Here is a 16,075-nt window from a genome sequence, read left to right as displayed (position 1 = left end):
TATGAACAGTGACTCACAAGTCTTTGTATAGTACCTGTTTTCATTTCTCTTGGGTAGATACCTAGGGAGTGGAATTGCTGGATCATATGGTAATTGTGTTTAACTTTTTGAGGAACCTCCAAACTGTTTTCCAAAGAGGCTGCACCACTTTATATTCCCACCTGCAATGTATGAGGGTTCTTGTCTTAGTTTGTTTTCTGCTGCTATAACAGAATACCACAGACTGGGTAGTTTATAAAGGTCCCACTACTTAATACTGCAAATGGCAATTAAATTTCAACATGGGTTTTAGAGGGGACATTAAAACCATAGCAGTTCTGTTTCTCCACATCCTAGCCAACTTTTGTTATCTGTCTTTGATTAGTCATTCTAGTGTGTGTGAACTAGTACCTCATGGTGATTTTAATCTGTATTTCCCTAATGACTAATGATGTTGAGCATCTGTGCACATGTTTATTAGCTTTTGGTATATCTCCTTTGGAGAAATAGCTGTTCATATATTTTGCTTCTTTTCTCTTTCTTTTTTAATCCTAACCGCTAGACCACCGGGGATTTTGCTCCTTTGTTGTTGTTGTTGTTGTTGTTACTAAGTTGTAGAAGTTCTTTGCAAATACTGGATACAAGTCCGTTATCAGATTTGGTTTTGCAAATATTTTCTCCTAGTCTGCTGCTTCTCTTTTCGTTTTCTTAGTGGTGGCTTTCTTCAGCTTTATTGAGGTATAATTGACAAATAAAATTATATAAATATAAGGTGTACTTGATCCTAACCCTAACCTTAACCCTTATTCATCCTCAATAACTGAAAGTTTGTACCCTTTGACCAACATGTCCCTATTTCCCCTACCTCCCAGTGCTTTGCAACCACAATTCTATTCTTTGATTTTATGAGCTCGACTTTTAAGATTCCACATGTAAGTGGGATCCCGTTCTGTGTCTGGCTTATTTCACTCAGCATAATGCCCTCTGGGCTCAACAGCATTGCACGTGAACACCCTTATGCCCATCAGAGAGACTCAACAATTGTTAATGTTTTGCCAAGATTAATTGATTTATTTGTGTGCATATTTTTCCTCCCCAAACCATTTGAGACCAAGTTGCCAACATCATGACCCTTCTCTGCTAAATACTTCAGCATGCATCTCTGAAGAACAACATATTCTTCTAGGCACCCACCAAAGTTAACAATTCCATAACATCACCTAATATCCAGTCCATAGTCAGGTTTCCCTTGTCCCAGAGGGTGCTGTCAAGTTTTTGGATTTTGGCTAATCTGATGATGGATGAGAAACAGTCTCTTAAGTAATTTTCTTGTCTCTTATTATGATTAACAATTGGAATCTTGGCCAGGTGCGGTGGCTCATGCCTGTAATCCCAGCACTTTGGGAGGCCGAGGCAGGCAGATCACCTGAGGTCAGGACATGGTGAAACCCTGTCTCTACTAAAATTACAAAATTAGCCAGGTGTGGTGGCGGGTGCCTATAGTCCCAGCTACTGGGGAGGCTGAGACAGGAGAATAGCTTGAACCCGGGAGACGGAGGTTGCAGTGAGCTGAGATCATGCCATTGCACTCCAGACTGGGTGACAGAGTGAGACTCTGTCTCAAAAAGGAGAAAAAAAAAAAAAAAAAGAATGGGCATTTTACGTGTTCAGAAGGACCGTAGTTCTTTTTCTGTAAACTATCTGCTCACGGTTTTTGTCTATTTTAAAACAATATTTTTGGCTTTTTCATCCTCTGTTTTTAAGAACTCCTTTAAGATTGGTGGAATTGGCCTTCATCTGTAAATTACAAATTTTTTTTTCCCATTTGCTTTTTTTTACTTTTAATTTTTATTTATTTATTTATTTTTGAGATGGAGTCTCACTCTGTTGCCCAGGCTGGAGTGCAGTGGTGTGATCTTGGCTCACTGCAAGCTCCACCTCCTGGGTTCACGCCATTCTCCTGCCTCAGCCTCCAGACTAGCTGGGACTACAGGCGCCCATCCCCATGCCCGGCTAATTTTTGTTGTTGTTGTTGTTTTTTCAGTAGAGATGGGGTTTCACCATGTTAGCCAGGATGGTCTTGATCTCCTGACCTCGTGATCCACCTGCCTCGGCCTCCCAAAGTGCTGGGATTACAGGCATGAGCCATCGCGCCCGGCCGCATTTGCCCTTTTTTTAAATAAAATTTAACTTTGCTTAAGGAGCTTTAGGCATAAAAAGCTTTCTAAAAATTTGGCTTTAATTTTTATATAGTTGAATTTATCAAAATTTCCTTTCATTATTTGTGGCTTTTGAGTCCTAAATAGATAAAAAATTTTCTCACTCCTGGGTTATAAATACATTTCCCTCTGTTTTCTTTTAAAAGTTGTAAACTGGCCGGCGTGGTGGCTCACACCTGTAATCCCAGCACTTTGGGAGGCCAAGGCAGACGGATCACTTGAGGTCAGGAGTTTGAGACCAGCCTGACCAACAATGGTGAAACCCCATTTCTACTAAAAATAGAAAAATTAGCCAGGCATGGTGGTGGGTGCCTGTAGTCTCAGCTACTCAGGAGGCTGAGGCAGGAAACTTTTGAACCTGGGAGGCGGAGGCTACAATGAGCAGAGATTGCTCCATGGCACTCCAGCCTGGGTGACAAAGTGAGACTCTGTCTCAAAAAAAAAAAAAGAGTTGTAAACTTTCCTTGGCTAGTTCAAAGGTAGTGAGTTATCTCAATGAATTGTTGACTGTCAGTTACTGATCAAACTCCTTGTTCTACCCTTTCCCCTCTTCTCACTACTGTAGTTGACTAGTCTTAAAAAATGAAAAAAGAAAAATAAAAAAGAAGTTGTAAGGTTTCGTTTTTTAAAATCTGGATCTCTGGACCATTTGGTGTTTATTCCAATGTTTGGTGTGAGGTATGGATCCACTTTTATCTTTTTTCTAAATGCAATCCCATGGTTCCAGCACTGTTTATTAAGAAGTCTTATGTCCCAGTGATCCGAGACGCCACCTTGGCCGTGCACCAAATCTTCCTGTGTACTTGGATACATTTCTGGACTTTCTATAGTGTTCCATTGGTCTGTCTGGCTATTCGTTTCCAGGTACACCATTTTTATTACAGAGGCTTTAAAACATTAAAAAAAAATATTTAGAGGCCGGGCGTGGTGGCTGACGCCTGTAATCCCAGCAGTTTGGGAGGCTGAGGCGGCTGGATCATGAGGTCAGGAGTTCAAGACCAGCCTGGCCAAGATGATGAAACCCTGTCTCTACTAAAAACTACAAAAATTAGCTGGGCGCAGTGGCAGGCGCCTATAATCCCAGCTACTTGGGAGGCCGAGGAAGGGGAATTGCTTGAACATGGGCGGCAGAGGTTGCAGTGAGATGAAATCACACCACGGCACTCCAGCCTGGGTGACAAAGTGAGTGAGACTCTGTCTCAAAAAAAAAAAAAAAAAAAAAAAAATTTAGAGACACGATCTCACTCCGTCCCTCAGGCTGGAGTGCAGTGGTGTGATCATGGCTCAATGCAGCCTCAGATTCCTTGGCTTAAGCAAACCTTCCACCTCAACTTCTGGAACAGCTGAGATTATGGGGGCACACCACCACACTTAGCTAATTTTTAATTTTTCATTTTTGTAGAGACGGAGTCTCGCTATGTTGCTCAAGCTGGTCTGAAACTGCTGGGCTCAAGCAATCCTCCCATCACAGCCTCTCAAAGTGCTGGGGTTACAGGCATGAGCCACTGTGCCCTGCCAATTACAGGAGCTTTAGGGTGTATTTTAATGTCTGGTAGGGCTTACCTCCACCCCACTGCCCTCTTTTAAAAAAAAAATTCTGGCTATTTTTGCTTGTTTATTATTTCATATCAACTCCAGAATCAACTTGTTTAACTCCAGAAAAAAACACCTACCCTCAATATTTTTGTGACGTTCATGTTAAATGGATATACTTACCTGGGCCAATTGGACCTGTTTGTGGTATTGAGTCACCCTATCCAAGAACAAGGGCTGTTTTTTTCTCATGTTTAGAACTCGCACCTTCACTGCACACAGAAGGAGGCTCTCTTTGGGGCACAGGCCCTCCGACGGGTTGAAGTGTGTCCCCAAAAAACATATGTTCAAGTCCTAATCCCCAGCACCTTGATCTCAGGCTTCCAGCCTCCAGAACCATGAGATGACACATTTTTATTTAAGTCGCTCAGTCTGTGGCACTTTGTTACGGAAGCCCTAGCAAACTAATTCAGGCCCCCGGAGGATCTCCTAGGGAAGAATTGAGCAGCCCAGCTACAGCTTGAGGATATCCAGAAACACTTGTGTGCTCTCCTGTCGCTGATCCCGGGCAGGCTCACACAGGCCTCTTTCTTGCCTGTCATGAAGCTAGGTGAGTGGATCAATGAGTGCATCGCAGTGCTGGAGGTGTGACTTCACTCTCAATGGGTGGCCAAACCCACTGAGGTCAAGGCCAGTGAATGAATCATTTGTCCAATGCAGCTCAGTGAGTCAGGCAGGGCCACGCAGAAAGCCTGAGTTTGGGGCATATTTCCTTTCTCTTTCCTTTGGAATCTAGAAGCAGCCCCCTATAAATTATTATTCCAAGAAACAAACAGTGAAATTGTGCAGCATGCCACCTTCATACTATGCCCGCTATGTGCTGTGGAGAGATAACAACAAAAATCTTAGAAAGCGGAGAGTCAGACCCCTTACTGTGTGTCTTTGGACAAGTTAGTTCACCTCTCTGGTCCTCAGTTCCCCCATTTCTTCACATGGAGATAGTCAGGGTACCCATTTCACAGGGTTAATGTCATGATCATACCAGGAAATGAATATAAAGCGCCTAGCAAAGTACTGTGTCTTAGTAGAGATTGGCAATTACTAATAAGAACTGCCCCCACGTTACTTACAAAGGCAACATTGGGATGAACAATTTCTGCATCTTCAGCTATGATTCTGAAGATAGTGCCAATAATTTTTCCTCCTCCTTTTCCCAGAGATGAGTTTGGAACAGACAAACTGCGATCTCATTTGCTTCCACCAACATTAGTTACTAAGTGTTAGGTTCTGATTATGAAAATGAAATTACGTCTCAATTCATATTCTGTTTAAAAAAAAAAAAAGAGAATCAACAGAAAGCTGTCACTTCTCACCACAGCATCAGTTCCCCCAGTGGCGGGGTGTGGCTTGGGGCCATTGTTGGCAGGCTGCGTCCTTGGTTCAGGGATGAAGCTTGTGTGAGTCATGGAGGCCCTGCTGTTCCCGGTCGTTTTCCTGGGCTCTTGGGCTTGTCTTCATTTATTTGTCCAACAAGCCTTGCTTTGAGATTTATACTGGGGTCCAAGAGAGACAAGAAACCATGCCCTTGCTTCCAAGCTAGTGGGAGAGATAGAAATGATCATTGATAAGCCGGTCGCAGTGGCTCACGCCTGTAATCCCAGCACTTTGGGAGGCCAAGGCAGGTAGATCATGAGGTCAGGAGTTCGAGACCAGCCTGACCAACATGGTGAAACCCTGTCTCTACTAAAAATACAAAAATTAGCCAGGCGTGGTGGCAGGTGCTGTAATCCCAGCTACTCAGGAGTCTGAGGTAGCAGAATCGCTTGAACTCTGGAAGCGGAGGTTGCAGTGAGCTGAGATCGCGTCACTGTACTCCAGCCTGGGCGACAGAGCGAGACTCCAACTGAAAAAAAAAAAAATAAAGAAAAGGAATCACAAAGTGGTCTTTAGGGGTTATTACTATTCTTATTTTATGGGGAGGTGAGGCTTCTGGGGGAAAGTGGTAGGTAACTGAGGCCCACCTCTCAAAGGCATTTCCTCCAGGTATTTCTATCCTACATCAGCCTTTACATCTCCAAGTAGACGTCCCCTCCTCTGGGCATCTTTCCTGGGCTACCCAGTTTCTATCCTGGCACTTAACAAGTCTGTCCCACCACTAGAACGGCTGTTAACTGAATGACTGTAGCACTTTAATTCTTTTCCATCTTAAACCTTTTATACTTTACCGCACCTACTCGCTCTAAGATGTCATCAGTTCTGAGGCCCTTTCATTAATCTGTGCACCATTAAGAAAGAAAAATGCTGTCAATTAATGATGACATGCCTCCAATTGTTACACTCTGAGAAATGCTAAAATACGAAAACTGTACCTTCAACACAATGAATTATATGATGAAAGCAATTACTGCTTTTAAAAACATCGGAAGGGAAGAAGATTTTATAAATACCTATATAATAATAATAACAAAGTTTTCTAAACACTTACTCTGTGTCAGGCATTGTTCTACAGTACTTTTCATCCATGAGCTCCTATCAGGGGTTGGCAAACTTTCCTGTAAAGGGACTTGGGTAAATATTTGAGGCTTTGTGAGCCATACTGTCTCTGTCACAATATATACCTCCCATTGTAGTGTGACAGCAGCCACAGATACCACGTAAAGGAACGGGTGTGGCTGTGTTCCAATAAAACTTTATTTATGGACACCGAAGTTTGAATTTTATATGACATTCACATGTCATAAAATGAGATTTTTCTTTTGATTTTTTTTCCCCCAACTACTTAAAATATAAAAACCAGTCTTAGTTTGTGGTTTGTACAGAAGGAGGTAGCGAGCTAGGTTTGTCTCACAGGCTCTAATGTGCCAATCACTGTTTTATATAACCTTCCTATTAGCCCTACAAGATCAATATGATTATTATTCCCGCTTTAAAGATGAGAAAACTGAGTCTCACAGAGGTAAAGTAACTTGCCCAAATACACACAGCTGGTGAGTAAGCAAGCCGGGATTCTAATCCAGGCAGTCTAACTCTGTAATTTGGTTTTAACAATGCCGTTACCTACATATGGTTGCCTTCTGATCTTATCTTTTATTCTTCGTTACAAAAGTTACAACACATTTAAGTTTAAAAAGTTCAAATCATTCAGAGTCATAAGGAAGAAAATGAGAGGAACTCCACCTTCCAAAGATAAACACTCTTAAGGGTTTGGACACACAGCTCACACAATGCTGACTACAGTTAGAATGTTCTGAACACTGTGTGACTTTGGACAGATTGCCTAACCTCTCTGGGCCCTTGATTCTCAAATGAGGAGGTTAGACAGGATGACACAGCTCTGTGGGCCCTGCCAGGTCTGAGCATGGAGATCTGTTTGTAAAGATTGTGCAACGGCAGCTAGCTCTGTCCCAACTGCCTGGGTGTAGAGGATGAAGTCAGCCCCTTGCCAGTCCCTCAAGGTAGGCCTGAGTGGCTACAGAGTCTCTTTAGCAGCGGCACTAGGGCCTGAGTTGGGAGTCTTAGAAGGCTCCAGGCTCCCTACTGGGCTGACACCAGGGACCACTCCGTCCAGCGAGAAGAGCTCCAGGAAGCTGGGAGGCAGAGGCTTCAGGCAGTGCTGCCAGACAGGGGGCTGGCAGACGCGGAGGCCTTAACAGACCCAGGCCCAGCTCCCTCTCTCAAGTCAGACAGGCGCTGGATTTGGATCTGTGTCTGATGATTATCAGCTTTATAACCTCAGGCATGTGACCTTTGGCATGTCTCCTCTCTGAGCCTCTTTCCTTGCCTATAAATTGGGGACAACAAGCACCTCACAGGATCACTGATAGATTCATGGAATGATATCTGTAATGCACCTGGCCCAGAAGTGAGGCCTAATAAGTGTCAATGACCACCCTCCTCTCTTCTGACACTTTTCAACAGTACCCTTTGAAACAATTCTACTGTTTCTCAAATTGTGAATCTACTATGTGCCAGGCACTGCATCAAAGGTAGTAGGCTGCGGAGTGCAATGTTGAGAAAAACACACCCCTTGCCCTCAAGCTGACAAACTTACAACCTGGGAGGAGTATGACAAAGATCTAGGTGACTTGTACACAATCAGAATATACAGACAATCTCCTCCAGACGCAGGAGAGGGAGAAATTGGAGAAACCAGAGGAGTCTTCACCTGGAAAGACTATGGGGGAGCCCAGAGGGGCCACTGTCTGGCAGGGGGAGGGGGAGGAATGTGAGCAAAGATGTGGGAGAGCACAAGAACATTCTAGGAACACAGGCCCACAGAATTTTCCTGGAGCACAAGAGAGAACGAAAAGAGAGTGGGAAGCTGAGCCATATAGACGGCCGAGGCCCAGTGGCAATGAGTTTTGGATTTGCTAAGAAATGGGGAGTTATAGAAGGATATTGAGGGGAGGAACCCCCATACACCACAGGGGACACAGGAAAAAGGCTGTGGGTTTTGAAAGAGGGAACATGAATGTGGGGCTCTGCTCCCTCTCTTGAGAGCACCCTCTTTGGGTGTCATCCACATCAGGTTCTTATACACTGTTTTACTTGGTCCTAAATGGATATTATTCCCAGTTTACAAATGGGGAAACAGAGGCTCAGAAATGGTAAGCTGCTCGCCCAAGGTTACCAAGCAGACAGTGAGCGGGGGCCTCTTTCTGACTGTCATCAGCGGGAGCTCAACTCTTTTCTTTTCCTGTGATCCCAAGAGAGATCCAAAGTCGCCTTTGAGAGCAGGATTAGGACAGGGATTGTGAGCTAGGGCCAACCCTGGCTACACTGAGTCTCCCCAGAGTCCCTAGAGGTGAATGTTATTATTATTCTCTCCATCATGGGAAGGAGCGGGTGGAGCTCAGCACCATGGGGGCACTTACTCAAGGCCACACATTAAAGGTAGAAAATCCAGGCCAGCTTTTTGGGGAGTATGGAACCCTGAACCCTTCTTCCCGCTACTCCTCACTGTCTCCAGGTTTATTCCTAAGCAGGACTAGGTAGAATTGGGAACAGCCCAGGTCAGAAAGGCCCAATTCTCTCCCCTGAGTCAACAGCCACTGATTTATCTGCTTCACTCCCTCTGGCAGCCAGGCCCACAAGTCCAGTCCCTCACTCCTTCTGTGGTTACAGTGACCAGATTCCGCTGGGCTCTCTTTGGCTCCATCCTCAGTCAGAAGCAGCATCTCCACTGCCTGGATTGGGGGCCTAGGTGGCTACACGTTTACCACTTGTCTCCGGGCAGGTGACCCACTGACCCCGAGCACTGTGTGTTAGTGGGTCTTAAAGAGGAGCTCTCCCTGAGTTGGGCCCCTGTCCACCGATGTCTCTCATAAGCAGATGGCTTGCAGTGACCTTCTACCTGGTTCTGAGGCAAGTCTCTGAAAGGCACAGGGGCATGATGATATATAAAGAACCGTTCTGCTGGGAAGGGGAAACCCTAGAGATACAGTGAATCATACAGACCAGGGGTGAGGTAGGGCCTGGGTTCCCTAAACCCCCCATCTCTCACTTGGGCCTCAAACCGTCTACAAAGTGGGCCAGTGTAGACGCACTGTACAGATGTGGGCTTGGAGGCTCAGTAGGGGTCGAGACTCACCTCTGACCATCCAGCAGCAAAATGACAGGGTTCAAGTCTACTCTCTGCACTCTTTCCAGCAAGGGAGGAGACAGAAAATCAGGAGAGGCCAGCAGACACCTGGCTCTAGGGCCAAACTGTGCCACTACTACTGTGATAATGGTATTAAAAAGTTTTCTTTCCTTTCTTTTTTGAGACAGAGTCTTGCTCTGTCACCAGGCTGGAGTGCAGTGGCGTGATCCTGGCTCACTGCAACCTCCGCCTCCCGGGTTCAAGCCATTCTCTTGCCTCAGCCACTCGAGTAACTGGGATTACAGGCGCCCACCACCACGCCCAGCTAATTTTTGTATTTTTAGTAGAGACAGGGTTTCACCATGTTGGCCAGGATGGTCTCCATCTCCTGACCTCATGATCCGCCCCCCTCGGCCTCCCAAAGTGCTGGGATTACAGGTGTGAGCCACAGCGCCCAGCTCTTAAAAAAGTTTTCTTTTTGAAAAATTTCGGTAGGGGAAGGTATAATAAATGCTCTTGGTGAGAAAAAAAAAAAAATGGGACAAATCAAGTCGGTATGCAGTGAAAAGTCAGCAGCTGTAACATTCTATGATTCAACGCAAAAACTATGTTGAGTTCCTCAGCTGAATAAGTAGTATAAACAATTTCTTTTTCTTCTATCTCTCCATACAGGGAGGGTGTTGCTCTTATCTGAGAACCTCTTTGCTGTCCTCGACCAATGTTCAAATGAAGGTAGAAAACGCCCTTTTAAAAAAAAAGCACTCCATGCCCTGAACTTTTCTAGAAGAATCCAGGCAGAACATTTGCGCAGGCGAAAACACACAGGCTAAGCGAGGCAAATGCAGAAGTTGCCACTGGTGATACAGCTCGCACAGCGACGACACAGGGTGGCCAGCGAAATCCCCTCCCCCAGGAGGGGAGGAAACCGCAGAATGTTCCTGACTCGGCACCCGGGCGGGTGGCGCAATGTTTATGTTTGTGTACCTAGCGCGTCGCGTCGCTGCAGCAGGCTCCGCTGTCCAGGGGGCCGTCACTGGGACTCAGGGCACGTATATCGCTGGGCGGGGCGGGGGTCTTCCCAAGCGTTGCGATCCAGGTTCCGGCAATCCGCCCAGAATGGCCCGGGATTGGATTTTGCTTTCGGCCTATAACGGCCGCGAGGACAAGGAGCGAGGGTTGTGGCCGGCTTCTGTTCCGGGTTGGAGACCCCCAGCCCAGCGCTTAGTGGGCGCTCACTCAGTATACTGCCTATTTGTATAATAAAGAAAGGGATGGAGAGGCTCGGTCTGGAGCCAAGGTGACCGAAACGTGTCGGGCGGCCCCTGGGGGGCGCCGTCGAGTCGCGCTGCGGGTCGCCCCTCACCCCTCCAAACGCCAAACCCTGGAATCCACTGCGGGGCCTTGTGACCCCTCACCGGGATTTCAGCCCCCTGACTTGCCTCCCTTGGCTCCAAGTCTTCCCGGGGCCACAAGACTAGGAATAGCATTATTTCCCGGTGGGGGTTTGCTTGCTTACACTTTCATGGCAAATGTTGATATTTTAGAGCCACCTTAAAGAAAGTCTGGGAAACAGGAAAGCATTGCCCTGAACCTCTCCGCCCCAACTCGCTGGAGTCGGTCTTGGTAGGGACGACTTTTCTATCGGCAGAGTTGTTCATTTTTCTCTAAACTTCATCTTAGGCGCCTCTTTGCTGCCCCCACCCCAGTAGTGTGGTTCTGGGCAAGTCTGTCGCTTCGCCTGGGGAAGCTCAGTTTCCCCGCCTGTTAGTGATGAGGAAATGAGAGAACGGGGCACAAGAGTATGCAAAAGCACAGGAAGCCCCTTTCGGTTCAGGTCGGCGGCCGAGGGGCACGGGGAAGGGGGACTCGAGGAGGGAGAGAGGGAGGAGCGGCGAGGCCAAGGCAGGTGGCACGTCGCCCGTTCTCCCGGCCGCTCGCATCCCGGAGGTCAGCCTCAGCTGGCAGCGAGCCCTCCTCCTCCCCGCTGGGCCTGGAACGCGGCGCGGGCCCGGTCCCTGGGGACGCGCCAAGAGCAGGTCGGACAGCAGCGCGGGGGCCGGGCCGCGAGCCAGCGCGCGGCGAGCGGACCCAGCTCCGAGGCTGATGACGTCTTCCCCTCTGGCTCGGCGGCGCCTGGCCTGGCAGGGCGGGTGACGTCACCGCCCCGTCACGTGATCACCATTCAAACAAACACCCCCCTCCCCCTGAGCGCGGGTCTGGCCCGCCCCGTCCCCGAAAGGCCGCATATAAACGCGCTCCCCGGGCCAGGCTCGTTGCGAAGGACATTTGGGCTGTGTGTGGACGCGGGTCGGAGGGGCAGTCGGGGAAACCGCGAAGAAACCGAGGAGCCCGGAGCCCCGCGTGACGCTCCTCTCTCAGTCCAAAAGCGGCTTTTGGTTCGGCGCAGAGAGACCCGGGGGTCTAGCTTTTCCTCGAAAAGCGCCGCCCTGCCCTTGGCCCCGAGGACAGACAAAGAGCACCGCAGGGCCGATCACGCTGGGGGCGCTGAGGCCGGCCATGGTCATGGAAGTGGGCACCCTGGACGCTGGAGGCCTGCGGGCGCTGCTGGGGGAGCGAGCGGCGCAATGCCTGCTGCTGGACTGCCGCTCTTTCTTCGCTTTCAACGCCGGCCACATCGCCGGCTCTGTCAACGTGCGCTTCAGCACCATCGTGCGGCGCCGGGCCAAGGGCGCCATGGGCCTGGAGCACATCGTGCCCAACGCCGAGCTGCGCGGCCGCCTGCTGGCCGGCGCCTACCACGCCGTGGTGTTGCTGGACGAGCGCAGCGCCGCCCTGGACGGCGCCAAGCGCGACGGCACCCTGGCCCTGGCGGCCGGCGCGCTCTGCCGCGAGGCGCGCGCCGCGCAAGTCTTCTTCCTCAAAGGTACGCCCTCGGGGAAGCTCGGGGCGGGCCGCACACCCCTGAGGTTTTGCCCGGTACCCCTGGCTCTCGGCTCCCGGAGGGTCGCCCCACCTGCAGCGCGTGGGCGCTGGAGTACATTTATCTCTGGAACTTGTCATTGGCTTTGTTTGGCTGTGGGAACAAAGACTTGCCTGGGCCTTTCCGATGTAAACTTCCAGCCCTTGGTGGGTGGGGGAGTTGTATGAAGGTGCCCTGCCCCGGCGTCTCTAATGGGAAAAAAAAAAAAAATGTCTTTGTATTCCCAGGAGGATACGAAGCGTTTTCGGCTTCCTGCCCGGAGCTGTGCAGCAAACAGTCGACCCCCATGGGGCTCAGCCTTCCCCTGAGTACTAGCGTCCCTGACAGCGCGGAATCTGGGTGCAGTTCCTGCAGTACCCCACTCTACGATCAGGTTAGTAGGTGTCCCTGCCACAGGGGAGAAGAACTGGCAAAGGCATGGAAGAGTAGTGCCAGGGAGAATATAGAAAGTGACCTGCAGCATTATTTATAACGGAGGGGACACAGGGATATGATTTATTCCACATTTAAGTGGTCTGATGGAGTCGAGTCTAATTGTAGGCTCTACAGAAATGAACTTGCTGGTCCTGCCCAGGCAAATGGGCTTATTCCCTATTTATTTATCCTCCAGCAACAGAACTGAGTTCACTCGGTATCTGAAATTGATTTTTCCAGCAGAAAGTTTTCGTGGGTATGGGCACTGGCCTTGGCTTTGAGCAAGCTTGATGAATGTTGGATATTTCTGGATTTCAGGGTGGCCCGGTGGAAATCCTGCCCTTTCTGTACCTGGGCAGTGCCTATCACGCTTCCCGCAAGGACATGCTGGATGCCTTGGGCATCACTGCCTTGATCAACGTCTCAGCCAATTGTCCCAACCATTTTGAGGGTCACTACCAGTACAAGAGCATCCCTGTGGAGGACAACCACAAGGCAGACATCAGCTCCTGGTTCAACGAGGCCATTGACTTCATAGGTAAATGGAACGGATGCCTGGGGCTTTTCTGCCTCTCTCTTCTCATTTTAGCCCCTAAGCCCAACCTCTGTGGCAAGAGCTTGAAGTCTTCTGAGCCTTCTTCCACACATTCAGTATCAGTCTGGTGTGGGCAACATTCCTGTAAAATATGAATTTGATTTGATGTCCCACTTTACAGATTTGCAAACTGGAGCTCACAAAGTTGAATTGACTGGTCTGAGATCTATCTGCTAAGTGGAAATCCCCAGTCTGAGTTTAAATCCTGTGCCATCCTTTGCACAGTGCCCACGTTGCCTCCATGAACAGTATCCATGTGATGGCATGTGGTGATGTTGACCATTTCTAGATAAGACACACATGACCTTTCTCAGATACACTGTACCTGGGCTTGGGGTGGTTCTCCTGAGCTCTCAAGTAACCAGCCGCTCCTTTTGTTTTCCAGACTCCATCAAGAATGCTGGAGGAAGGGTGTTTGTCCACTGCCAGGCAGGCATTTCCCGGTCAGCCACCATCTGCCTTGCTTACCTCATGAGGACTAACCGAGTCAAGCTGGACGAGGCCTTTGAGTTTGTGAAGCAGAGGCGAAGCATCATCTCTCCCAACTTCAGCTTCATGGGCCAGCTGCTGCAGTTTGAGTCCCAGGTGCTGGCCCCGCACTGCTCGGCAGAGGCTGGGAGCCCTGCCATGGCTGTGCTCGACCGAGGCACATCCACCACCACCGTGTTCAACTTCCCCGTCTCCATCCCTGTCCACTCCACGAACAGTGCGCTGAGCTACCTTCAGAGCCCCATTACGACCTCTCCCAGCTGCTGAAAGGCCACGGGAGGTGAGGCTCTTCACATCCCACTGGGACTTCAGGCTCCTTGAGAGGAGAAATGCAATAACTCTGGGAGGGGCTCAAGAGGGCTGGTCCTTATTTATTTAACTTCACCCGAGTTCCACTGGGTTCCTAAGCAGTCATGGTGATGACTTAGCGTCAAGACATCTGCTGAACTCAGCACATTCGGGACCAATATATAGTGGGTACATCAAGTCCATCTGACAAAATGGGGCAGAAGAGAAAGGACTCGGTGTGTGAGCTGGTTTCTTTTTGCTCACCCCTGTTTTTTGTAGAATCTCTTCATGCTTGACATACCTACCAGTATTATCATTCCCGACGACACATATACATATGAGAATATACCTTATTTATTTTTGTGTAGGTGTCTGCCTTCACAAATGTCATTGTCTACTCCTAGAAGAACCAAATACCTCAATTTTTGTTTTTGAGTACTGTACTATCCTGTAAATATATCGTAAGCAGGTTTGTTTTCAGCACTGATGGAAAATACCAGTGTTGGGTTTTTTTTTAGTTGCCAACAGTTGTATGTTTGCTGATTATTTATGACCTGAAATAATATATTTCTTCTTCTAAGAAGACATTTTGTTACATAAGGATGACTTTTTTATACAATGGAATAAATTATGGCATTTCTATTGAAATTTCAATGCTTTTATTTCTTTGGCAACCACACCCAATCCCTCTCCCACTAGTGAACTAGGGAAGAATTTCAAGGGCCTGCAGAATGTGTCAAGATGTGATCCCATGCCCTGTGGTGGCCCGTTGGTCCCATGAAATGGCTGGGTTGCAAGAGAGGAAGACAAGTGAGTATCATGCAACACCAGACGCTACAGCTGAACTCTTAGTATTGGATCAGTGTGTCTACCCCTGTCCATTTTCGCAGCTCTGTAACCTACCATGTCACCCAGGATGCCAAGGTGTCCCCAGAGCCAAAGCTAGGAGGAAATAGCCACTTGCCTGGATTGCCTTCTTCATTTAATACCCTCCTCAGGTTAATATAAAAAGTCGCCTTCCCATCTCTGAGCTGTGCTGGAGTTATGAGGAGACATTTTTCCAAACACATGACATAAGGCAGGTGTGTGCTACCTGCCCCCAGAGAAACTCAGCAAGGCCTTTTGCAAATGAGATGCTGAGACCCAGCATGGCTAAGTGGCAGAAATAGGAGAATTGGAATCTACATCTGTTTCGGACTTTCACTTGCTCATCTCATGGCTTTTTTTTTTTTTTAGACGGAGTCTCCCTCTGTCGCCCAGGCTGGAGTGCACTGGCGTGAGCTCGGCTCACTGCAACCTCCGCCTGCCAGGTTCAAGCCATTCTCCTGCCTCAGCTTCCTAAGTAGCTGGGATTACAGGTGCACATCACCATGCCCAGCTAATTTTTGTATTTTTAGTAGACACGGCGTTTCACCATGTTGGCCAGGCTGGTCTCGAACTCCTGACCTATCTTTTTGCTTTTAAAAAGGCTTTTGTTTTTGTGAAAATTTAAATACATTGGCAAAAAAAAAAAAAAAAAAAAATCCAAGCATTATAAGCAAAATACCATGTAAAGAAATCACCTGCAACAGCCCATCCCCAACCTGACCATTGCTAACATTGTGGAGGACATGCACGCTGGCGTTTCTGCATATAGACATGGCATTTTTGGTAGTTGCCTCCTTCAGGTCACCTGCTGCTCTGATTTCATCATTTTGTTGACAATAAGCAGTTAAACCTGACTTGTTCTAGGATAATATTCTGAATTTGTACTCCTTTGCCAAGCAGGCAAAAAACAGAAGAGATGTAATTGCTACCAATACATAATCCAGTCTATAATGTTGTGTTAAGAAACAGCGAAGCTCTTGGATTACTGGCCCCTTAGCTCCCCACCCCACTCTTTGTTTCTGGGCAAAGTGCTATGGGAAGCAGAAAAGGAAATATCCCATTCGCCTTATCCAGGAGCACCCTGTGCTATGGTTCTGCTCCTGTCCTGTTGTTCAAGGTCTTTACACAGAGTAAGTGTCCTTGACTTTGCCCCTCTGGCTCACTGTCTG

General features: G+C 48.2%; 1 protein-coding gene and 1 long non-coding RNA gene across 2 annotated transcripts; one reads left to right on the top strand and one right to left on the bottom strand.

The window, feature by feature from the left end:
* Positions 1-431: 431 nt before the first annotated feature.
* LOC134739622 (uncharacterized) lies at positions 432-10,573 on the bottom strand. Its single transcript, XR_010126463.1, has 3 exons — positions 10,297-10,573; positions 4,862-5,284; positions 432-707 (listed from the first exon to the last, which is right to left on the bottom strand). It is a non-coding gene; the product is annotated as an uncharacterized LOC134739622 (long non-coding RNA).
* DUSP1 (dual specificity phosphatase 1) lies at positions 10,518-14,687 on the top strand. The gene is made up of 4 exons (XM_054488696.2): positions 10,518-12,196; positions 12,481-12,626; positions 12,986-13,205; positions 13,648-14,687. The coding sequence occupies exons 1-4, from the start codon at positions 11,830-11,832 to the stop codon at positions 14,016-14,018; spliced, it is 1,104 nt and encodes a 367-aa protein (XP_054344671.1). The 5' UTR covers positions 10,518-11,829; the 3' UTR covers positions 14,019-14,687.
* Positions 14,688-16,075: the final 1,388 nt, after the last annotated feature.

The sequence above is a fragment of the Pongo pygmaeus genome, chromosome 4 (assembly GCF_028885625.2).
Source record: "Pongo pygmaeus isolate AG05252 chromosome 4, NHGRI_mPonPyg2-v2.0_pri, whole genome shotgun sequence".
NCBI lineage: Eukaryota > Metazoa > Chordata > Mammalia > Primates > Hominidae > Pongo > Pongo pygmaeus.
Note: the sequence above shows the minus strand (reverse complement) of the source record. Positions and strands in the feature narration are given on the sequence as shown.

Bases quoted from the DNA above. Each gene is read 5' to 3' on its own strand.
- DUSP1 (XM_054488696.2), top strand. From the start codon at position 11,830: ATGGTCATGGAAGTGGGCACCCTGGACGCTGGAGGCCTGCGGGCGCTG. The intron at 12,197-12,480 runs GTACGCCCTCGG...TTGTATTCCCAG, and splicing joins GCAAGTCTTCTTCCTCAAAG to GAGGATACGAAGCGTTTTCG. The intron at 13,206-13,647 runs GTAAATGGAACG...TTTGTTTTCCAG, and splicing joins CGAGGCCATTGACTTCATAG to ACTCCATCAAGAATGCTGGA.